At 40.1% G+C, this 25,131-nt stretch overlaps 2 protein-coding genes across 4 annotated transcripts in view; both read left to right on the top strand.

Annotated features, from left to right (window-relative positions):
• LOC147673383 (C-type lectin domain family 4 member A-like) overlaps window positions 1–17,500 on the top strand; it is a 51,143-nt gene extending 33,643 nt beyond the window's left edge. For all 3 annotated transcript variants that reach the window (XM_086947239.1, XM_086947240.1, XM_086947241.1), the window contains 4 exons: window positions 6,126–6,245; window positions 10,849–11,000; window positions 11,498–11,607; window positions 17,108–17,500. In XM_086947239.1, the coding sequence (XP_086803365.1) occupies window positions 6,126–6,245; window positions 10,849–11,000; window positions 11,498–11,607; window positions 17,108–17,279 (554 nt within the window). In that variant the 3' untranslated portion in view covers window positions 17,280–17,500. The remainder of the gene's footprint in view (window positions 1–6,125; window positions 6,246–10,848; window positions 11,001–11,497; window positions 11,608–17,107) is intronic.
• A 3,920-nt stretch (window positions 17,501–21,420) lies between these two features.
• Window positions 21,421–25,131, top strand: part of LOC147673382 (hepatic lectin-like) — a 33,622-nt gene continuing 29,911 nt past the window's right edge. Inside the window, exons 1-2 of the mRNA XM_086947238.1 lie at window positions 21,421–23,525; window positions 23,899–24,021. Of these exons, the coding sequence (XP_086803364.1) occupies window positions 23,441–23,525; window positions 23,899–24,021 (208 nt within the window). The 5' untranslated portion in view covers window positions 21,421–23,440. The remainder of the gene's footprint in view (window positions 23,526–23,898; window positions 24,022–25,131) is intronic.

Raw genomic sequence — 25,131 nt, 5'->3', positions numbered from 1 at the left:
ACCACACAGAAAATGCCATGAAAATGAAAAAAATGGCGGACGAAAAGTAAATATAGCCTATCACGTCAAGGCTACTAAATAGACAGCACAGTGAAGACGAATCACTAGGCAGATGACATAAAAAAAGCGCGCGCACTAAAGAATGTTGCAGCCCGGACCCCTAAAGAAACTTTTTTTTTTCCTAATACATAAGAGCTCGGAGCTCCGCCCCACTTCGTGTTGACGTACGCCGAGCCCTAAAAAGCAAGTCCAAGAATATCTTGAAACATCATGCTCACAGCAAAGTAAGCACATTTTTATAAAAGCACGTTTTGGACTTTGGCCAGGTTTGTGTCATCTGCCGTCATGGAAGATTAGTGAGGACAATACTATATGTAGGCTATGTAAATGTGGCCAAGAGGATATTATACACCTACTATGTCTTTGTCCTGCAATAGAAGCTGAAAGGAAAATTATCCTTAAGAGACTATTTAATGCTCGTGGAGTAAGGACATGTAGACAAGCGTTAATGGCATGCCTAAACCCGAATGACGTATTTATGAATTCTGCATTTAAAAAACTTTTATCTGTGATTGGCAAAAAACGTGAAGAAAATATTTTTTAATTTTACAAATTATGCGACATTAGAATAATTATGTACATGGTGTTTTAAACTTTTTATTCTCTGGTGATATTTTAAAAGCATTTTTGTAAGATTTTAATTAATCAAACAAATAAACTTGACTTTGACTTTGAATAACCCATTTAATATAGAGTGGCCCCTGATTTCGACTTGCAGGTCCTATCAACTTCCTGACCAATGCAAGCACGAGATCAACTAGTCTGTTACCCACTTACTTGGGTTCGAACAGGGGAACCCTCCCAACAGGCATGTTTGAGGCGACATATCACTTTCTCATTCAAAGGATTTGCTCAAGTGTTTGACAACCCGTGTCCAGTATCCCCGTATAATCAGGCACATCCATCCCATATGGATAAAGTCTGGTGATAAGGTTGAGCATCTAGGTCACAGTCCCCGGTCAACCCCACACATATCACCCACTTTCTTAGGCGAGAGATAGGTATATGTAGATAATTAAATTGAGTGAACTTCAGTCTATTGTTTCGGGATAACGATTGTACATAGGCCATATTTTATCCCTTTCTCTATCCAGTATATGGTGACCTAGGGTCATTTCCCAACTGTGTTTGAGTCCTCAGAGGTCTGTCTGGATCATATCATTTAGGAATTTACATGTCAAAGTTATTTGTTTGCTACTGCCCAGAGCCATAAGTGAATGTAGGTCTGTGTATTGGGCCGGCTCATTGTTCCCGAAGCCCAAGCCATGGAACTGTATAGAGTAGTGCCCCTTATGTCAGAAACTGTCCAGGTGGCAGGTCATAGTCTGCAATCAACTGTTCTAAGGATAGGACTTCTCCATTCTTGTAGCAATTCCCGACCGCAATGAGACCCACGTCCATTGTGTCATCTGGTGGGAAGTTAAGAAGGCTCGTTTAGATGCTCCACGATAGGTATTGCCGGGGAGTACAGTGGGCTTTGCGACTTCATTTTTGCACATGTCCTCCAATACCTCAAGGCCATCAATAATAGCCTGGGCGCCGCATGGGGTTTGGCTGTTTTATCTAGTAGAAGACATGTTAAGACACCTTGGTTGGGTACCTCACCCACGTTACCCGTCTCTTTGACCCCCTCACCATCTAGTTGAGTTATCCACTGCAATTGTGCAGCCAATGAGTATAATTCGAGATCTGGGACATCCAGGCCCCGGTAGTGATTGTATTTTTAAGAGAGTTAAGAGCCACCCTCTGCCTACCTCTGCCTCAAATCAAAGCTCAATTTATGACAATCCAATCAGTGAAAGTTACTTAGATCTATGTCATCTTTATTTGAATGTTGATCATATCATATTTCATCATATGATGGAATATTTAGTGATAAATGCAAAATCAGACGTCCGAATTATTCAAATGTATATAAAAACACCGGTACACTGAGACATCTGTCCCTGATGCATTTCGAGCCAGTGGCTCTTCTTCAGGGGCAATGTTCTAGAAAAAAAACATGTAAAGAGATACTACGGTCCTTGTCCATGGGCCAGACATGAAAATAAAGCAAGTGACTTATATTACAGTGTAAAATGGAAAACATGGAAGGAAATGCTCGAAATAAACCCAAGATGAATTTGTGATAAATTCGTGTGCATTGTGTCACCAAGTGTCAAAGGGCAAATAATAGAGGAGTGCCAAGTTAAAAAAGCCGCGCTCCAACTGAGTATCCAAAGATGCAGTGATGATTAATCAGCGATTTAGAACGTGCAATACGATGTGAACCAACTTCAAGTGCAAGACACAAATTCATCTTGGGTTTATTTCGAGCATTTCCTTCCATTTTACTCTGTAATATAAGTAACTTGCTTTATTTTCATGTCTGGCCCATGGACAAGGACCTTAGTATCTCTTTACATGTTTTTTTTCTAGAACATTACTCCTGAAGAAGAGCCACTGGCTCGAAATGCATCGGGGACAGATGCTTCAGTGTACTGCTGTTTTGATATACATTTGAATAATTTGGACGTCTGATTTTGCATTTATCACTAAATATTCTATCATATGATGAAATATGATATGATTAACATTCAAATAAATATGACATAGATCTAAGTAACTTTCACTGATTGGATTGTCATAAATTGAACTACTTATCTGGCGATTTTGCGCCGCAGGTGTGCTGTCGAATTTACCCTTACACGGAGTAAGGTCTTCTAGACATTATCTATAGCACCTCTAGGACCAGGAGGTGAACATTCCCAGCACCCTAAGAAACAAGAACATCTATAAACTGATTACACTAGGTTTACTTTGGAGTGCAGTGGTTTTCTTCCTCTTTTCAAATCAAAGCTCAACAGAGCGCAATGTTCATACCATCTCCAAGAAAACTGGCTCCTTCCACAAGTAAAAATCTGACCGCTGATATTCAAGTGGACAATCACACAACTTATAATGGTTTTAAATGGGTTAAAACTTGAAATTCCCAATCTTAAATTCTCTTTAGGTTCAAAAACCAATTCAGATGTGTACTTGTTATGGACATTTTGGAGTGGCTTTCGCTCCTTTGAAATGTTTTGGGAGTAGAAATTTTAATTTTCTTAGTTAGAATTAAATATTATTTAATGAGAATGGAGCAATTTGCTTGCTTATGAACTCATGGGTAAGTGACTTCACCAGCAGAAAGATATTGTAGAGGATGGACGGGCTTGGTGCTTGCAAAGTGGCTTCAAGGATCAGTCTAGAACTTTGCAAACTTTTCAAACTAGCTAAAGACCATGATATCTATTTGTACTATGCATGCTCAATAATCATTAATCCCTTTTTATATCACATTACGCCAATTCCGTCCCATCTCCAAACGTGTTAACAAAAGAGTACAATATTTTGTAGGTCAGTGATCCTTGGCTCAGAGGGCTACATAATAGCTTAATTGGTGGTCAGTAATAACACTTTTAAAACACAATTCAAGCTTTGTTTCAAATCCTTTTAAATCAATCTGTGTTTTCTTTCATGTATTTCTCAATTAGTAAAGTCCCTCCACAGTAACTTCCTCCATCTCATATTCCTATGGTTACCTCTGCAATTTAGAGCAGTTAATTGCTCAATTTTATCTTTTTGTTGCTATGTTATGTTGCACTGTTTGCAATCTAAGATTGGTAATTGTCCTATTCCCTTACATACATTACTCCATTTGTATTTCATATCCGTAGGACTTGGATTTCTTGCCCCCTATGTATATTAAGATCCTAGCCAGAATGTTATACTTTAAATGTCTTGTCTAATTATTGAAAACTACTTAATGTTTATTAAGGCCACAGATTTAAAGTCACTTTATGTCCTCTTTATTCTATTGGTTTGTGATATTCTCCTCCTCTCAGTTGGATATACCTCTCCTTTATTTTAATCTGAATCTCTGATTCAAGATGAAACCTAATTGTCCTCTGGAATTGTGATGACAAGCCTTTCCTCGGTCTTTATATTCATATCATAGAACCTATATAGTATTGTGGCAAACAGCAAAGTCAGTAGGTAGCTCTACTAAAAGTCTCTTCTACTTCGAAAGAGAAGTAATGATCTACATCATCTAGAATGTTGACACCCCCCTTCCACACATTCCAAACCCCAAGTTACTTCTTTCAGCAAGAGGCCTTTGACAGTTAAGTGCTGATCGGATGTTATCTGAACCAAGCCCAGTCTGACAGCAGGCCGGTAGCATTTTCTATGGTGTTCCTCATGCCTCCTATTTTCTCAGATTAAATTATTTTCTTTTCCTTTCAGTGGCTTGACAGTTTTACCCTCTGTGGATGATGCAACACTTTTACTGAAATTCTCACATTGTTGTTTTCCCATAGTTCCTTGCATACTGTTGAACTAATCTTTTTTAGGGATTTACTTGGTAACCCTAAAGTTATCTGAAATGTGGGTGATAACCTACCAATGTAGATCACAGGAGTATCTGTGGGACTTTTGAAACAGCTTCAGGACTCCCTGATTGACTTTGCACTAGACAGCACTATTGCACCCCAAACATTCAATGACTCCTGTGACCTGCTCTGCCAGTGGTGTTGCTGTTTGTATCTGTTTTTGGTCTGTTAATAAATAAAATGATTGTATGCCAAATTCTAAGCAGTGAACTGCAAGACACCTATATTGTTTTTTGCTGGTTAACAATTCACCTTTACAATAAGGGCCAATTATTAGTTTTTTAGTAATCAGAGATGCAGTAAGTAGCAGATTTATTTTTAGTATTTTTAAATAAATTCATATGAGATGAGTTTGTGAAGCCGCCAAAAGATGTATAGTTATTGGTCTTGTATGCCGGACAGCGAGCATTGGCTGCTTCACGACCAGTAGAGTGTGGTTTCTTTAAAATTCAACCAGCAATTGCAAAATAACCTAGCCGTGGCTATAAGCTGTGGGAGACAGCTGTGGTCACAAATACAAGTGCCATAGGCAACTCAGTTTCGGAGAAAAATTCTCCAAACTACACCATTTCATTTGAGCAATTCAGATACTTAATTCAGGTATCTCTTTTCGAGGAGTTTTAGCATATGCCCTATTAAGATGCGACACTAGCAGGTAAGATCCAGATTTTATTGATTAACAGCAGGACAACTGAACAGCCTCCGCCACTCGCCAAACTCCCGGTTCAACTGCAACTCCAACCTCCTGTTCCAGAATCCCCCCCCAACATTCCATTATCACATGACAGTCATGCCCCACTTTCAATGATCTAATCAGAGTAGGAGTGAGGAAGACTACTTTTCACAGTGAGGATACCTGTGGACATCTGTCCCACTTTTCTCTAGAGGATTTGTCTGAAATTTACAAAATGGGGTTGAATCACAATACAGATAGCCCATACCTTCCTCGTTACCTTTAGTCTTATTAGTTCATAGCTAAAAGTCTTTTATCCTATTAAACACATCTGGCTTCTGTATGATGTACATATTTGACTATTTGTTTTCAGAGATACCTAGAGTGACAATTATTCTCCAAAATTTGGTCCAATCCCATTCAATATTTACTTAGCATATCTCTTTGAGGGACTCTATTTTTCATAGTTGTCTCCATTTTGTGATGAAAAGACTTAATGTTACTTTTGAAATTTGCTATCATCACAAGTCATGTATATTTTTGGTGTTAATGCATTACTGAAAACATGTTGTACCTACTTCCCATTTTGCAAAATTGATACTAATATCTGCAGATACTTTGGAGCTCATGGAGCACAAAGTAAAACTACAGAATTCACCTACAAACATTAATGACCGTCACTTAGCTGCTAGGTTCTTGCTTCTTTTTGGGATTTACAGTGTAAACCCAGAATATTTTTAAGAGATTTGATTCGCAGAACCAACTTTCTTCTCTGAATGCAATATTGCTCAATACATGAGTTCTCATTCCGTCCATAATAAAGTGAAAATAAATATTCAAACTACCATAGTTATTAGAGTACTTAAATATTCTTTGTCAATGGAATACTTTTGATGGAATGTCCAGATATTCTGAATTCTCCCAACAGATGTGATTCAAGGATCATCCATAGATAACAGCATTACTTGCACTGTTTATAGATTTCCAGGCATATTCAAGGGTCCCTGAGTTGGAGAAGCAAATGGCACAACTGCGACAGAATCACACCAAAGTGCTTGAGTACATTGGATGCAAAAAAAGAACTGATCAGAACTGTAGTGGTGAGTGTTCTTCATAGTCATCCCCGGCTGTCACTTGCATTTATTACATTTTGCTGCAATATATCCCCATCAGTCTAATCTTTTTGAGTAGCATCAGAGGCACATCCTATTTCAGTGCGATAATTAAACTGATGCCTACTTAACTGTTAGGCCATGTGCCCAGGTACTAGGAGTTGTAATGAATTCATATGTTCCAAGTGAGTCTTTGACTAACGTAGTACACATAATCAGCATAGGAAACAAACAACATCCCACTCCATGCCTGAACAGATCAGTAAAAACAATACCAGTACAAATGTGCTTGGTTTTGCAGATTGAGCTGGAATTCCAATCCATTTGTTGAATGTTGCAATATCAAACCATAAAATATCAACCTACACAGATGTGGGAGCATAATATTGACTCTTGAAATATTGTCAATGTAAGTGTAGATTTTCTCTTATTAACTCTTATGTGATGATATGTTGGGTGTCGATATTATGATTCTGATACATGTGCAGATTGATGTTTTAACGCTATCCATACACTCATAAATGGTTTTAGCTGACTGCTTGTTTTTTTTGTAAAACATACTACTGGTATAGCAGCATGGGGTGGGATTAAGTTATTTCTGTGGCAGAAAATCATACACCATCTTACACACACACACAAACACATGTGCATACATACATACACACACACACACACACACACACACACACACGCACACACACACACACACAACTACCACACTATGATCCTACACAAAACAAACTTAGACAGACCATTTGTGGGGAACAACTAACAAACCATAAGGCCTATCTTTGTAATGGGCTAGACTGAACTTTAAGATACATGAGGGTGTTGCGGTAGATGGTGGCAGCAAATTCATTGAACTTTACTAGTATGTTTCTCCCAAAAAAATCCTTGGCATCCTGCACCTATTTTCCTTAGAAATAAAATACGGATAGCCAGCTGACCACGTGCGCTTTTTAGGTCTTTGAATGGTTCTTGTCCCTGTTATGTCACTTTTTACAAAAGAACACGATAGTAAGTTAAAACAAGTTACTTTGATGCAGAATGTTTGTTGTAGCTGTTCTCTCTGGAGTGCTCTATCTGCTTGTGAGACTTGATAACATGCTTTATCTACTATTTTCAATACTTATTTTCAGAAAATTAATCCCATGATGTAAGCGAAGAATAGAAGCGTGTTGATACCCTTGTATATTCATTCAAAGCCATCATGCTTTTCTCTAAATGTCATTCTACATGAATATATAACATTTGAGCTAGAAATACACTATCAAAGAATATTAAAGCATTGTTATAATGTACATGCAAATACATGAAATAGCAGTGATACATCATAAAATGTTTATGAAGTCTTAGGTAAGGCATAAGAAGCCAATAAACAACACATAAGACAAAACATACAACAGTCATGAACAGATATGTATGCATTGCTATATGGAATATTGGTCAATATAATGGTTGCTATGGAGTAGATTGCACCACCCTAGTGGGCTGAGGACGTCTGATGTTGCAGGTTCCTTTAAGATGTTACTAGTGAAATGCTAGACACAGATTATTTTCCTCTTTGAGTGATTTGTCTGTGGTCTTTGGTTGTGGTTCAATAGGTCAGTTGAAGCAGACTTCTCCCAGTTAAGCTTTTGCATATCTAAGACCTCTCCTCACCAGGTAGTTTGCTTCTTATATTAATGTCAGATCAAAGCAGCGTGTTGGCTAGAGCGGTAGAGGCATAGCAAAGGTGCCTAATGCAAAAATCGCAAATTGCCACCGTTAAACCTTTGTCGGTGTTAAAAAATAGTCTTAATTCGTGTGCAATGGGCCCCTCACGTTTTTGGATACTGATGCTATTGCAGCTGCAGCACTAATGATAGCTCTGCCCAGGGCCACAGGACTCTGAGCTCCTTACTCTACCTCTTTATTCTTTTTTCCCTTTCTCCATCCCTCTTTCATCTCCTGTGCTTTCGCTTTCCCACCTCATTATCCAACATATTGTAGAAATACATTATTTCTCAAGAAGAGTGACTGCAGGAACTAACAGTGAAAAGGAAAAATTGTGTTTTTGTGTTTTGTACAGCTTTCTATCAGACTATAATTACATCCCTGTCACATAGTAATGGCCACTTTTTGAATGCTACACATGATGTTGGTTGCCTGCCTCAGGTAATGCTCTCCACTGCTAGATTCCAGAGTTGGGTGATTAATGGAGGAGACTCTTCCCATTCCCCTCTTCCTTTCTAGTCCTTTGGTGAAACCCACTCTTCTCCTTTTGCTGTGTGTCTGGATGACGCCCAGAAACCAGTATTCTTCTGGCTGAAATCCACTTTTATATACAAAAAAGGGGGGAGGAGGTAGAAGTAGCGGCTAGGTTTACCCTCCTCCTTTTTTAGAATATATCACACAAACATTTGAATACTTTGAAAGAAAACCTGCCCAAGGTAAATGATAATCAGATACAAAGAGAATCCACTGCATTTGCTTACTAGAAAAAAGGCTTTTTTTGCTAGAGACCCCTCACCCATCAGGGTTGCCCCTAGGTTGAATGTTTCATCATTGGGGTTCATCCCAATCCTCTACGGATTGAAGCGTGCTGTTACTCGGCGATTACGCAGAAGCACTTACTTGTTGTATTTAAAAAAAATAGAAGGGAGTGGAAAAAGTGAAGTTAACAATGCCTAACCAGTGGGACCCAGTTTTATTCCTGTCCCTAGTTGGCAAGGTTAAAATCAGGGGTGAATACTGGAAAAAAGACCTTAATGAGTCTAGTTATCTCAGTAATGTAGGGTCAACATGTTTTGAGCCGTTCCCTTATTGGCTCTTCTTCAGGACCACAAGGGAACCAACTTTCTGTGGCCCCGTGGCAGAAAGTAGGTTCATTGAGCTAGGCGGCTTTGACAAACGTTTCACTACAGGCCCCTCGACCCTAATTTTGGCCATGACGCTATAGTAAATACAGGATAATCCTTTGTACCATATGTATTTGAAGTGCATGCACATTACGTATGTACGAGTGTGTCCTTATTAAAGATTCTGTTAGGAGTGGTACTAACCGGGCTGGTTCCCGTGTAGTCCAGGAGAGGATCTTAAATGACAATGTGCAGGATATGAATAGAAATGATGATTAGAGGGAAGTGGAAAAGAGAAAAAAAAGGGAAAGAAGAAGCAGAGTGGCTATTGTTTTGACTGTAGACTCATTTGACAAAGAAGTAATAAGTGATTGGATAAAAAACTCCAAAATACATCAGGCAATGCGGAATATGACCTTGTAGTGTCTGCTTTATAACTTCACATTATCTCCAAAGTAAATCAAGGTTACGAATGGTTTGTTCTTTGCCAATCGTAGCGACATGAAGGAGAATACATTGACGCTTTCTATGCCTTCGTTTGAATTGGTAGTTTGCAAAGGGTGTCGTGATTGTTAAGCGCATATTCAAGTTGAATCCATTATTTAGTTTAGTACCAAGGGTTTTTACCTTGGAAACTGTCTGGAACATGGTCCAGTTTCAATTATTTTGAACTGTAAGTTCTTTGCAATTACATTTCTTGACCCACAAGTGAGAAATACTAACACCGTCATAATCTGGTTTATCTTGAGTTGCCTTGTGGAAAAATTGTTTTTTATTTTAGATATAGTTATTATTGTTGTCAATAGATAAGTAATTGAATATTACACATATTATTGTATTATTAGCGTATTGTTGATATGACAGGCCAAGGGCGTTTTGGAAGTCCACTTAATGGCGCAGTTACAGTTCAGAAAGGTTGGGATCCAAAACTGAGCCCAGTGAGATAACAAAAGTTCTCAAAGTTTGTGAGAAAATGTTAATCCTCACAACCTGGATGTGTTCCTTTAATTACCATCAGAACCACCTTACATTTTTCCACCAATATTGGAGAGGGAGGATGAAGTGTTGAGAAGTAAAGCACTGCATCTACTATGGTTGGCCAGTCCAGGATTACATAAATCTTTACTACTGCCATGCATTGATGGGCATCATCAGTAATGATAAACACAGGAGTTTCTGCACAGGGCCTTGATTTGAAACCCACCTGAAATGTGTTCATTTTACCATTTCCATCAACATAGTGGGTTAATTATTTTGTTACACATTCTTCCATATTTTTTGGCAATGAAAGCTAGAGCCTTGATGGGACTATAGCTTTTATTGTGGCCTGGATCAACTTTAAGGTTTTACAGGCTGGGCCTTGTGGTGCCTTTATTTAAGGAGGTGTGAGTTAGGCTCGGCTTTGGAAGGGGTTAATGATGTTTTACCTGAGTACCGGGAGAAAGGAGCTGGTATTGTTGGCTATGGCAGAACGTATTTTGATCAGAACCAATCCTAAAAAGCCAAGCAAGTCAGGACAGAACAGGCAGCTGAGTTTGTGGGGCCATTTTAAAGAGTAACTGCACTAATATACATTCAGGGCAGTGGATGGTGAAGTTAGAAGCTCTCATGCTTTTAAGCTCAGGGTCCTAGAGCCACCTCCATAAAAACAGAATGTGGTTTGAGTTCCCCATTAGAGCACCCTGAGGCCTCACGTCTGACACAACAGAAGTATTGTTGTTGGTTGTTCTCACTGTACCTTTGTCTTTCAGAGTTCTTCTACTGGGCCTGCCCCACAGATTGGCTGCCATACAATGGAAAATGCTATTTCTTTTCTCAAACTACACTCTCATGGGAAGAAAGCAGATCAAAATGTCTGACAAGGCAGGCAGATCTGGTCATCATCAATGACGAGATGGAGCAGGTGAGCTAAGGATTTGTGTATAGCTGTGTTGTGATTGCTAAAAACATCAGAGCAACTCCAGTATTAAAGACGGAAAATATATCAGTTCTTATACAAGCAGTGCACACTACTGAATCGTTGACATTGTTGCACTTTGTAATAAAGTAGGCACTGTTTACATGGCTTCAGGGGTGCAACATGCTTTTGATAAGGTTAAAACCCTCATTTCTGTTTTTACGCAACAACTCCAATCATAAAGGAATTGCATTTAAGGCACATCCTAGTGAAAGCAGTTGCTGCAGCACAGGTCAAAAGCCCTGTTACTCCCAGCAAGATTTTGGCCTTAGAAAGATGATGGTCAATTGATTTGCAGAACCCCTCTCTGCACCCATCTCCTGCATATCTATTAGATGTCTGGCATGAAAACAGACTACATGAGTCTGAGACACGTCATAAAATCCCTACGCACTCAGATCTTTGTAATTTTGTACTGAACTGTTCTCTTTGATCTCCTACAGCACTTTATCACAAAGACGACTGAAAAAGATATCTACTGGATTGGCCTGACGGATAAGGATCAAGAGGGTACCTGGAAGTGGGTGGACGGTCTCAGTTTGCAAACAGAAAAGTAAGCCACCTTTCAAAGAAAAAGTTCAATATTTATGTTTCTGTATATTATAGTTTTCTTTTTTTTAACCTTATTTTACTTACCAAAGCACCAAATCTAGAACAGTGACGTGTTAACAAAAGATAACAACCATTGGCAAAGCCAGTAGGTCTTGCTAATAATGGGCCCCTTCAGTCCTTGGTGAGTTTGTGTAAGCATTAACGCTTATCTTATATGCTTTGGGATTTATCTTGAACTGATACATCCAATTATCTATCACATGACTCATTCTTGTATTGCTAAATTTGTTAAAACTGGTGTTTTCAGTACAGTTAGAGGGAAGGTAAAAAGGAATACTTCACATTAAAGAAATGTGTTCAACTTACAATCCAGAATTGATAGTTTTAGACAATTGGTGCAACAGAAAATGTGGGAAATTGCATCTAAATAGAGAAGGCTGCTCAAAAACAAGTGATCAGTGATATAATTTTATAGGCAAAACAGAAACAGAAACAAAGTCTAAGGACCATTGTTATATTCTTTGTACTTTGTTCTGCATGTGTTGGCACATTCTTTGTCTTCTCTTGTTGTGCATGTGACAAGTGTACTTTCAGTATAGGTTCCAAGTTCCATTCCTTTCCAATGTTGAAGCTATTGTTAATTCTCCAGCTCCAAATAATGAGGAGCAATTACTGTCATTTGCCAGAACGTGTGAATACTATAGCAAATTTGTAGGAAATGTTGCCACCAAAATGGAACCGTTAAGGAAATTATTGAGACACAATACACCCTATGAGTGGTTGGGGGAACAACAGAAGGTATTTGAGGCAATCAAGAATGAAATTGTTAGGGCCCCAACTTTAAAACCATTTTGGAATGAAGAAGGAGTGTATAATCACGGAGGATGCAAGTTTGTATGGTGTTGGGGGAGTGTTGTCTCAGTGGAGTGGCAAAGAGGAAAAGAATGCAAAGTTTTCCTCTCGTACTCTTAATAAGACCAAACGTAGGTATGTGGTGATTGAGAAAGAATTACTTGCATGTGTTTGGGCAATTGAACACTATCACAATTCTGTGTGGGGCAATAAATTCACCTTAAGGACTGATCATATACCGCTGGTGAACATTCTATCATCAGGAGGAGGTTGGAATTCCACAGCACGGATTGCCAGATTAACATCTAGCCTTCAGGAATATGAATATAGTTTTAAAACTGAATACGTACCTGGAAATCTTTTTTTACTGCTTAATTTCTATCATGTTAACCGTGCAAACAGAATGACTTGGGAATTAACCATGAATGCGAAATAGTGGCTAATATCAAAGATATAGTTGCTGGTGAATTTGAGGAAATTTCATAAAAAGTGTGGAAAGAAAGTGAAGGTGAAGATGATCTCTGGCAAACTGTAAAGAATTATATATGGCATGGTTGGCCAAGGAAGAGGGATATAAATCCAGAAATTTGGTCCATGTTAAATGTCACAGATGAGTTAGAAATGGAGGGTGTTATAATGTACAAAGGGAGCAAATGCATTCCTCCCAAGGGGAGAAAAGAATTGATTCTCAAACTAGTTCATAAAATCCGCCCAGGAATGTCTGCTATGAAACGTCTTGTGAGGAACTATCTCTGGTGGCCGGGCATGGATAAGAGTATTGATTGCACTGTTAAAGTGTCTGCTATGAAACGTCTTGTGAGGAACTATCTCTGGTGGCCGGGCATGGATAAGAGTATTGATTGCACTGTTAAAGAATGTGAGGTATGTTCTTCTAGTGAAAAGATGTTGAAAGTCAATATTCCTCCTTTAAAACGTGTTGAATGGCCAAAGAACCCTGGAAAAAAAATTGCTTTTGACATATCGGGGACATTTGGTTGTCTACCTATTGGTTCACGATTAAGTATGGGCGGAAAATCCGTTCCGCTCGCGGATTTTGCGGATTTTCGGGAAATTCGCAATCCGCGAGATTCGCGAATCTCCCGCAAAATCCGCAAAATCCGCGAGCAGCGGATTTTGCTCGCACTGCTCGCACTGTTCGCGTGAGTTCGCGCCCCGCGAATAAGTGCAAAATTGCAGAAATACGATCTTAGCAAAACTGAAAGTAACTACTTACCAGGTTCAAAAGTTCAGGCTCATCATTAGTAGCCATTTCCTGTAGTGCTTCCTGAGGGGCCCCTCCAGAGTTCAGTTGTAAGTTGAAACTATTATGTGACCCTGCTCTGAACCTCAGAATAGTTACACATATGCCACAAAGGTCCTGAATTACAGCTAAGGGAGACAAGCAGGAGCCAGGCTGGAAGTTAAAATCCATTAATCAGCCCCTAATTCATTATTGTCAGTTGGGGCAGGGCAGGTGTTGTAACTAATTTTGCAACAATGAAAGCACTTAGCAAGTGCAAAAGATCACTAATCAGGGCGCACTAAGGAAGCAGGTGCCAGCTAAAAAAATATTCTGTGACACATTAATCAGCCCCAAATTAATTCAGGTCACTTGAGGCAGGGAAGGTGTGCTTTGCTTTGCCGAAAATAATGTACACTGGACAACCAGAGGGTGTGGTAATGAAACAGGGGGTGGCATGGGTGGGCCAGAGGGTGGCATGAGTAGTCAGAGAGTGGCAGTGGTGACAGAGAGTGGCAGTGATGAAGAAGAGTGTCCCAAACAGGCTGGACACGTAGAAACAACAAGTTCGCAAAACTTGCGACCCGGCAGGTAAGTTCGCAAATTGCGAAATTGTAAAAACCCTCGCGAACTGGCAGAAACACGGGCGAACACAAAAAAAAAAAATCCGCAAATTCGCGGGAATTCGCGGATTTTGCGGATTGCGAATCCGCAAATCCGCAAAATTCGCGAACGCGAGATCCGCAAAATTCGCCCATGCTTATTCACGATAAGCCTTGGTGTGAGTTGACTATCACTCTCAATGGCCAGAGGTAACATTTGTTCCTCAAGCCACTACAAGTGCAGTGATAGAGTTTTTCAAAGACGTTTTTGCATGAGAAGGGTGTCTTTTAACATTGATTACAGACAAAGGTGTGCAACTCACGTTGACAGAAATTGAGCCTTTTCTTAGGCATTGTAGTACAAAACATGTGATGACCTCATTGTACGAACCACAGGAAAATGGTCAGGTTGAGAGCTTCAATCGTGTGTTAAAAGGGTATGTTACAGAAGCTACTAAACAAGAAAATGATTGGAAGAATTCCCTGAGGGAAAAGTTGTGGGCCTATCGTATTACACCGCACACAGTTACTGCGATTTGCCCTTTTAAATTACTAAAAGGAAGAGATCCAGCTTCTAAATTATGTCCTTGGTGGTTCAAGGAAAAGTGCAGAAATGTAGGAGGTGATGAAGGGATTGTCGAGAGAATTGCAGAAAAATTGAGGATGAAGCAATACAAGACTAAAATATGGTATGATGACAATTGGAAAGCGAAACCCATACATTCAAAGTGGGGGATTGTGTAAGGATATAAAGGCCAGGGTTCATTAGTAAGTGTTCTGGTAGGCTTAGAAAGGCAATGAAAATAATTAAAATTTTCACCAATAGTGTTATCACTTAAGATGGTAGAACATGGAACGTCAGGAGAGTAGCAAAGTGTCCTGGCGGAAGGCTACATATGGTGAATGAGGATGAAATACAAGGAGATTCCCTGGTAAGAATTACCAACCATGCTCACTGGGGTGTTCATAATTATAACTGCACTAATGGGTCAGATGTGGTGAGTAACAGTGAAGGCACCGTAGCTTCTAGAGTGTAAGGTGTCAGTCGTTTGAGACACCCTCCCAGAAGGTTGCTGGACTTTGTGAGTTAATGCATATCCTCTGATTATATTTTGTCCACTGGTTGGGTAATCCTAACTTTTATTTCTTGTTACTTTATTTGTGTGCCCTCTTGTGAAAAGTGGGGGATATGTAATGTTCTTTGCACATAGTTCTGCATGTGTTAGCACATTCCTTGTCTTCTCTTGTTGTGCATGTGACAAGTGTTCTTTCAGTATAGGTTCCAAATTCCAGCATGGAACCATCACATGTTATGACAAGACCTTCGGTTGCATCTGGATCTTTCTTGTGCTCAGATGTATTGCTGTGCTGCTGCATTAAAATTAACTTAAACATCTTGATTGATTGGATTTAGTTTCAAAATTCACCTACAATTGGGCTGCATTTTGTGCTTGTTCACAGATTCAGATCCTCCATGTAAACACACAGAGAATACTGACTGCGAATGGGTCATTAGTTACCTGATGTGCAATGAGGGGCTGTTTTCCATTGAAGCATGTTGGGATTGAGGATGACGCACTACTAGGGGAAGTGTTTTCCAATTCTGAGGTCACCAAAGAGCACATGTACCCTTTTTGGCCGCCCTAATTTCAACAGGTTGTACAAAACCCTGAAGAGCACACATTTTTCCCAGGTTGAAATCCTGAATTTGGCTGCATTGGGAGATTGTGCTCAAAACAGAATTGTGAATGGAATGAAAGCGTAAACAGTAAGTGGCAGACCATTAAGGGGAAGAGAAGGAGTGGAGCTTTGGATTTTTGTGAAAGACTTGTTAAAATACTCCAGCTCAGGAAAAAATGTGCTGTGGTAAATCGAGGAAGGATAAAAATAGGGGAAAGAAAATGGTCAATACCAGAGACGAGTGAATATGACTGAGAAGAAGAGAACTACATAGAGGAAACAAGTAGAGCAAAGTCATGAGACATCAGTGGGACTGGCAGACAGATAAATCAATGAGATAGGACAATTTTGTCCAGGCTTTATATAGCTTGACAAGACCGCAGGCAAAGAATCACTCAGAAGGAAGCCAAAATTGGGGAGATGTCCTTACGGACACAAGGCAAGAAAGAAATTGAATCAATGAAGTCCAGAGTTCTGGCCAGAAGGAGCAGAAGGTGTGTAGACAAAGTCATGCCAGGTTCAAGAACATGGACGAGGGAGGGCTGCAGGAAAAGAAGAACAAAAATTGGTGGTCTCTGAAATAAATCAAATTAGTGGAAAGGGAGAGAAGGGATAGAGCTCTGTGGTGATGGATATGGCTGTTCTGAACAATCTGTGAAGGAAGGTTTTCTGTGTAGTGTAAAAGTAACATTATGATGAAGATCACTCTATCAACCGGGCTCCTTTCTTGATTTCCTCCATCTTACCTCCTCATTCTCTCTCTCTATTGCTCAGTCCTTTTCATATTTAGCACTTTGAGACATCCTAGAGCTGTAGACAGTCGATGTAAAGCCCATTGCAGCTGAAATCATGCTCATATGCGGTCAAATCTGGTGGCTCTGTGGACAAATGCATTCACTGCAGAGATCTTTGTTTCTCCTTATAGCCGCAGGCTTGAATCCTGTTGGGTTCACTCAGCTCTTCATTCTTCTAAGATCGATGAAATGGGTTACCATTGGGCTGGGTAATATTAAGCACAGGTTACTCAGCCCCAAGTTTTACAAATACACATTATATTCTGAAGCTATCAGGCAGATACACAAACGTTTCTGTTAATTGAAACATTTTTCTTGATCCTTATCTTTTAGATTTTGGGACAATGGTCAGCCTGATGACCATAACACAGAGGATTGTGCCACAGTGGGCTCTGTGAGAGACAGTGGAGCTACAAGTCGCTGGAATGATGCCAGATGTGAAAGAAAGCATAAATCCATCTGCGAAAAGGGGATGGAGGACAGGAAGATGGATTTCACCCAGTGAAATGCCCTTTTATGTTAAAAAACAATAGGCCACATTTACCTAATGTAAATGACAGAACAATTCTCATGGGGCAACAGGGGTTAGTTTGTAAAAATCTGAATGTTAATAGTGAAACCTAACTCCCATGTCTATGAGGAAGATTTCTTTAACTATATTTCTAAAATGCTTTCAGATGATTTGTATGTTTTCACAAACTAATAAAAATGCAAATGGATGAAAAATGTTTTAAATGAAAAAAGAAAAGTATTTTGAAGTCTCGAACAGGTGATTGTGTAAACTATGAAGAAAAGGGGTGGGAGAAAACGAAAACAGGCCCACAGTAAGTTAAATTGTAAGTTAAATTGTTGGAAAATTCGTAATAGGAAAGTGTTCTTCACAATGAGATATTCAAAACAATACCATTCAAGAGAGGTTTTAAACCTTGGATTGGCATTCTCAATGGACATCAAAAAATGTTGTACTTGGACCCACATAAGAAATAATTTCACATTCAAATAACTAAAAATTACTTTGGTATTACTAACTTTTTCTCCTTTGTAATGGTGAAGGTTTGTGGGCGTTGACCTCTACATGTGTTTTCTGTGATAAATTCCAGGTTTTACCTCTTCTAGTATTAGAGCATGGAAAACCACTGCAATTCTTGTAACATCGATACAAGCAGAACTCCTGTTGTTACCCATATCGACCTTACAGTGAAACTTAGAACAAAGGCCTGAGTACTTGGCAGTGTGAATTAATTGTTTACATTGGTACATTTACGCATTGTCAGCAGTATGGCCGTATACCAGCCATCTTAGTTTGGCCTGTAACTGGGCTGCATTGCACGCAAAAAGATATAGGTTATAAACTGGAATAGATTTATATAGTCATTTGTAGATACTAAACACCTCTGACAATTTCTAAGTAACTGTTATCCAAAACAAAAACAAATACACTTACATACTTATAATATTCTCGCTCTAAGATAGCACCTTTGGAAAAGAGAAGAACTTCATAGGTTCGAAAGTCTCTATGGCAGCAATGAGAACATTCGCAAAAACATGCCCGACTATTTCATCAACTGGTTATTCAGCAATCAAATATATCATATTTTTGCTGAAGGGACATTGCTTCCATGTCTCTCAAGCGATAAGGACAGAACACGCTAGGTATGTCTTCCCTTTCAGTAATACTAAGGTGTGGGAACTTAGTACTACGGGGGACTGAGGGAATAGAGCCAGATTATAGTGTTGCGGGGTAACCAAATGGTAGGGTATAAGAGGTAAAATGTAAATAAATCAATGTGCAATTGTTAGATCAAATATTGGACCTAATGGAAGCACCCCACTGCTTCTTGCAGCCCCATGTGGCAATTGGAGAGGACTCTGGCTACTTTGATGGGCCAAATGAGGAGCCACTATTTTTAAATCTTAGAAGAGCAGCCCTGGCCCAGATACTTACTCACCCTAGACAATAGAAACTGCAGCCACATTGGTATCCCTGTAGTCCACCAAATAGCTGTGCTCAGAAAGGACTGATGCAGTCTGTGTAGCTAACAAAGTTTTTATGGAATTTATAAAGTTAGCCCTGTCTACATCCTAGCCGCTCCGGTGTATGGGTCTCCATTCTTCAGGCACAGGAATGCGGGTAAAATACTTCCACTGTCTGCTGAAGCTATCCTCACCCATATCAGGTGCCATCCAAAATGGAGCCCATTTTACCTTTGTAACTAATACTGTGAGCCAAACTTTAAGAGTGAACATCAGAAACCAATTACTCCAGCATTTGAAGAATCTTCTTTTTGACATTTCCTTTATTTACCCTGAACAGTCGCTTACGTTGCTATGATATTGAAGTCACTGCTTCCTTTGAGTGACGCCTAAAGCTCTCAATATTTCCCTCTGTGAGCCCAGCCTTCAGCCTAGATTTCAACCCCTGACTTGATTGCCTGTACTTGCTGAAACGGTGGTCTAGCAGGAGCTTAGCAATGGATGGACTGCCAGGCAGATTCTGGTACTTATTAAAAGTCCAAAATATAGCACTATCTCACAGCAATTCATTTTGTTTCTATATACAGGATTGAATCGTCAGATCTCATGTAATCTCAAAACACCTCCTCTGTATTCTTAAAACTCTGCAAACTAACATTGACTATGACTTCAGATTGTTGCCTCACGTAGGAAATAAGTCAGTTCTGATGAGTCACCTGACCTTTGTGTCAATTATTCAATTCCCATTTCCTTCTGTATATTTTTAATCATGTCTAAAAAACACCAAAGGCAATAAAATATGGACATTTCCAAGGCAATTTCATCTCCAATGACACAGTTATTTCAGTTTCTTAATGCAAAATTGTAAGTGCTATCATAGGAATGGTTGAACCCATCCCAACAAAAACATTGTTCAGATTTAGAGCTCGACGACGACACATGCCACTATGTGTGGTGAGGATTGGTATTTTTAACAACCAATGCTTCATGCCTCATAAAAATGTCAATTATACCGAAGCTTACATTTATATTTAACAGCATTCCATTAGCTTTTGACTCAAAACAAATCATGAAGTGTCAACAGGACATCAATTCGTTTGTGTGGAATTATAAGGCAACTCGGATAGCATGGAAGAAACTGAGGAGGAGGAGGGAAAAGGGTGGGCTCTCCCTTCCAGACATACAATACTACGCCTGGGCCTTTCAGTTATCATTCTCAAGAATGCTACTGAAGACCCCAACAGACTCAACAGTAGGGAGAATGTTTAAGGCCATATTAACTGGAACGGGCCTGCCAATGGACGGGTTTTTATTCAAATTTGGAGAACAGAAATTTTTCAAGAAGGTGAGGTTGAAGGTCTTGCAATCGTTAGCCAGAGCCTGGACAAGGATTAAGAGGTCAACAAGGCTGGCCTACTATTCAAATTGGGCTCCAATGTGGGGTTCCCCGGGGCTCCCATCGTGTTTGGGTGACAACCTCTCGACGCCATTAAGAGAAGGGGGGATCACGAGATGGGGAGACTTGTTAGCTGGTGGGGCATTAATATCATGGGGTAATCTGCTTGAAAAGGTAGGCCCAGGGCTATCAAGGTTTAAATACATGCAACTAGTAAGCTGGTCTAGAGAGCTCTTCAAAAAGAACGCCTTGGTGGGGAGGTGTAGCATGTTAGAACAACAACTGGTGGAGAAACCACAGGGAAGCAAAGAAGTGGCACATTGGTACTGGGCAATTGCGGAGGAGGTGGACGGAGACTTTGACCTTCCTGACGAAATATGGGCGGAGGATATGCTCCTTCAAGGAGAAGATTGGTGGATAAAATCATTCACTCTTTTATATAAAACTGTCAAACCGGCATGGTTGAGGCGAAACCACCTCTTCACACTACACCGAGCCTATTGGTCACCACAAAAGCTGGCAAAGTTTCAAGCTGGTAAATGTTGTAATAAGTGCAGTCTTCAGGGCGCATCAGACGTTCACATGTTTATGGTCTGCCCACTAATCAAGACTTTCTGGGCGGAAGTCCTGGATACACTGGGCTCGATACTTAAAGTATCCTTAACCTGTTCATTAACACTGATAATTTCTGGAATGGCTGATAATGTGACTGGTACAGCAAGGCAGTTACTGTTTTATGCAATTTTACTCGCCAGACGTCAGATATGTAAATTTTGGGCTGACTCAAAGGCGCCAACACATGCCAGCTGGCTATCATCTTTAATTGAAACATCAAAGGTAGACCTGGCTAGATCTTGCAGCAGACAAAACCTCTCTTTTTGGAATCTGTTATCTTCTTGGTGTTAGAGTACCGGGGTTTTTTTTTTTTTTTTTTTTCCCGGTCCTATGATTATGCCTTCAAACTTCAGAGTCCACTGTGGCGGTTCCGTTAGACAAGAAAAGGACTTCGTGGTAGTCCCTACCTTGATGGAGTCTGTGTCGGGTATGGCTGGTCGTCACTCGTCACAAAATACCTCAGTAAACCCAGATTTGGTCTCCCGCCAGAATGTTCCCCAAAGAGGTGGAGATTGTGAGTGCGTTCTATCCCGAGTCGCACGAACAGGTGGTTGGCTATATAGTCTGCGGGCAAGAGGTACAGGCAAATGAGGACAAAAAAAAAAAAAAAAAAAACAACCAATGGTTGTGTTCTAAAGAAACACTCATAACAAGCCTTACCATGGAGCTGTGGAAGCTTAGTTATACTGGTGTGTGGTGATTGTTTTGTAGGGAGGAAGTATTAGCAATCTGGTGTTTTGCCATACATTAGACAGACCAGTTTTCTCTCCAGTTCGCTATTTGAGATTGTAGACACAGACACTGGCTTGCAAAATGCGTCTCTCGCAAGTGACTGACTACAATTCTAGCACTCCCCTCAGCAGGAAATTACAGGAAACACCATGACCGCTGTTTGAGACATGCCTTAGGTGAGAGTTGAGAAGTAGATGGTGAAAGATTTCAGACGTAGTTGGCATGGGGTAGTTGAGAAATAGGGAGTTGGCTGGTTCAGAAGCCATGAGACAATTACATTTGAAAATTTCAGAATGTGCAAGTACACATGTACACGTACAAAATGCTAACACTTTTTAAACTTTGCCCCAATGTAAACTAAAGTACATAAAAAAGAATGAGCCAGGTCCTTCCTGAACCGGAATACAAGCAACCTGAGGTCCGTTTCACGCTAGGTTTGGGTCTTTGTCTGCTTGTGTTCTGGTTGGAAAGGACCTGCCGTGGCCGTTCGGGCTGGGCTGTTCCTATTGGAGTAGGATCAAGGCTGATTTGAATATGGCTGGGTCTCATCTGATCTGGCATGGTGAGCAAAATAATGATGGACTGCGATGCCACCCAGAGTAATTTCCAATGGCTGAGAATATTTCATGCATTCTAATCATCACTTTTTTGTATTTTCATTGTGACCTCTTCAGTTTGATGAGTCTGCCCAGACATGAGTCCCTTGCCCCTTATTCCACTGGAATCCCACTGAAGATGCCAAATTATGTATATCCAGGCATGAGTCCCGTGCTCACTATCTGACTTTAATAGATCTTAACCCCACTGAAGGATCCAATTTAGATTTGGATTTGAAAAAGGGAGTGATTTTATTATCAATTCCTGGAGCAATAAAGAATACTGATGAACAATTCGAAGTGAGTTGTACATTTTATTCCTCTGGGTACAGTGGCCAAATGGTAACTGTTCTTTCTAACAGAATGACCAACTGCATAAGATGTTTCTTTTGTGTTTATTGTCATGATGGGAATGGTCTTTCTTGACTGTTCGCTTCACATATGAACCAGGCATTTGATGGAGCACGTGGGCCTTCTTCTTCTTATCAGCCAGCACGGTCTACTTTTATATGTCTGTCATTATCATTTCAAGTCAATTAAAAAAATGTTGGGTTGACATTATTTAGTTAAGATACAAAAAGCTATTTTTTCACTAGTTAAAAATACTAGCAGTGAGTAACACTATCTTAATAAAATTAAAACTCCTAATAGTGGGTAAGGAACCCATATTCATAACTCATATCTATTAACAAGTATGCCATGTAGTGAAATATAAATGTGTCCTGGAAATCACAATTTTCAGCCAGTCTTGTAATAATTGTATGTTCACCCATTTATTACTACAGTGAGATATCAGACCATAATACAGTACAAGCAATGAGAGAAAACATGCTTATGGAATAACAGATTGTATGAATGAATGACTTCACAGAGAAAACAACTCTACTATCACCAACAAAGTATTTTATTGTGATTTTACTACTACATTTAATTTTTTTAACCACCTGAATTCTGCTTCTGAATAAATACCTGTATTTATAACTGATACACGTGATAAATAATGCGGTCTAAACCTTGCATGCAGATCCACTGCGGGTAACATGCTATTGATCACTGTTGCTGGCAGAAAAGAGGGGCTCCTGGATCCAATGGAGGATTTACTTTACCTGAGTCAGTGCCCCTCCCCCACACTCAACAAAGGCCAGTCATATCACATTAGACTTTACAAAGAAAACTTAGCAGGCAAACAGTGAAAGGGCACCCGATGTAAGTGTAAGGAAGAGTTCTGAATTGGATGCAAGGAAACAAATGCAAAGTATCTTTTTTGGGTATTTGACGTATAGTGACCAACTAATAGACACATAGTTTTGTTTTCTAGCCATGGCAAAGACCTAGCAGACAGAGGACAAGAAAATGCTGTCAACAAAGAATGTGGTAGACGTAGGGCTGGGGATCGGCCTACTGCTGCTCGCAACATTGATTGCCCGTGTAATACTCTGTAAGTAAGATTTACTATCTTTAAACTCTTTCAAAGAGATGTAATGAATGACCAGGAAATTAGTCTTTCCCAAAGTCTCCTCTGATTCTACGATTGGACAAAATTGTGATCAAACTAACATCCTCAAATGGCATTTTCTGTCCATTTTGTCACTGCACTCACTGGACTATTTTCAATGCCATTCCATGTGTAAGAGAACAACGTGGAACTTTTTTTGAAAAATACTATTTTCACCCCTTTCCCAAGTCAATAAATGAGACAGTGTGTGCCTGTACTTCCTTTTTATGTACCAGAGGCTATTTGACATGAAGTAATTTCCCTTTAAATAAAATTTAGTTCAAGTCACTCATACTCCTTTCTCCAATCTTCTTAGATTCAACAGTTACTGCCAGAGCTCAGCTTACCAAGGAAACATTGGCACAACTGGAGAGCAATCTCAGCCTGGCAAGGAAGTACATCGGGTGCAAAGAGAGAACTTCTGGCACTGATTGTAGGCGTAAGTACTCTAGCGTGGACCAGTGTTGGTACTGTGCTACTGGCAGACGAGAGTCACAAGCAGGCCTGGAAAAGTCTAATGCCAGATCCATATTGAATGAGCAAGAGAGCATCATGGGGACTCTCTGATAAAGAATCTTCTTTATAAAATGGGCCACTTGTTATTTTTTTATATCACATATTCCATAAATATTGAACAACATACCAAAGTTTTTTTTAGGTAGGTTTGAAAAGGAATTCATGAAATACCCAATGTTGTTTCCCAAAAGCTTTAAAAATGTCTCCAAATTAATGTTTGTCAGGGGTAATAGTCTGATTGTTATGCATCCTATAGATCCAAGATACCTTTAGGTGAATGTGGTTCTCTGTAAATCCCATTACAAATAACAAGCATTTACAATGCAACGGTTTCGCCTTTCCAAAAGTTAGAGCTATTGGCATTGTAAATGACAACATTTTTATTTATGTGTTGGTTTTGAAAACAGATAAATAAATGGCATTGTCATTTACATTGCCAACAGCTAAATCTCTCGCAAATGTAAGACCTATTGTACCCTACTGGACGAGCTCATCAGACAGCAATTACTACCACACACACACACCCAGAGCCAGCCACACACACACACCCAGAGCCACACACACACACACACACACACACACACACCCAGAGCCACACACACCCCCACACACCCAGAGCCCCCCCCTCCACACACCCAGAGCCACACACACACACCCACACACTCAGAGCCACACACACACACCCACACACCGAGCCAAAAACACACCCACACACCCAGAGCCACACACACACCCACAAACCCAGAGCCACACACACACCCACACACCCACAGCCACACATACCCACACACCCAGAGGCACACACACCCACAACCACACACCCAGAGCCACACACACACCCACACACCCACAGCCACACACACAGAGCCACACACACCCACACACCCAGAGCCACACACCCAGAGCCACACACACCCAGAGCCACACACACCCAGAGCCACACACACACACACACACACACAGAGCCACACACTCGCACACACCCAGAGCCACACACACACACAGTAAAATTGAATCATTCGTATGCGAGGTA

This window comes from Lissotriton vulgaris, chromosome 12 (genome assembly GCF_964263255.1).
Source record: "Lissotriton vulgaris chromosome 12, aLisVul1.2, whole genome shotgun sequence".
Classification (NCBI taxonomy): Eukaryota; Metazoa; Chordata; class Amphibia; order Caudata; family Salamandridae; genus Lissotriton; species Lissotriton vulgaris.
Note: the sequence above shows the minus strand (reverse complement) of the source record. Positions and strands in the feature narration are given on the sequence as shown.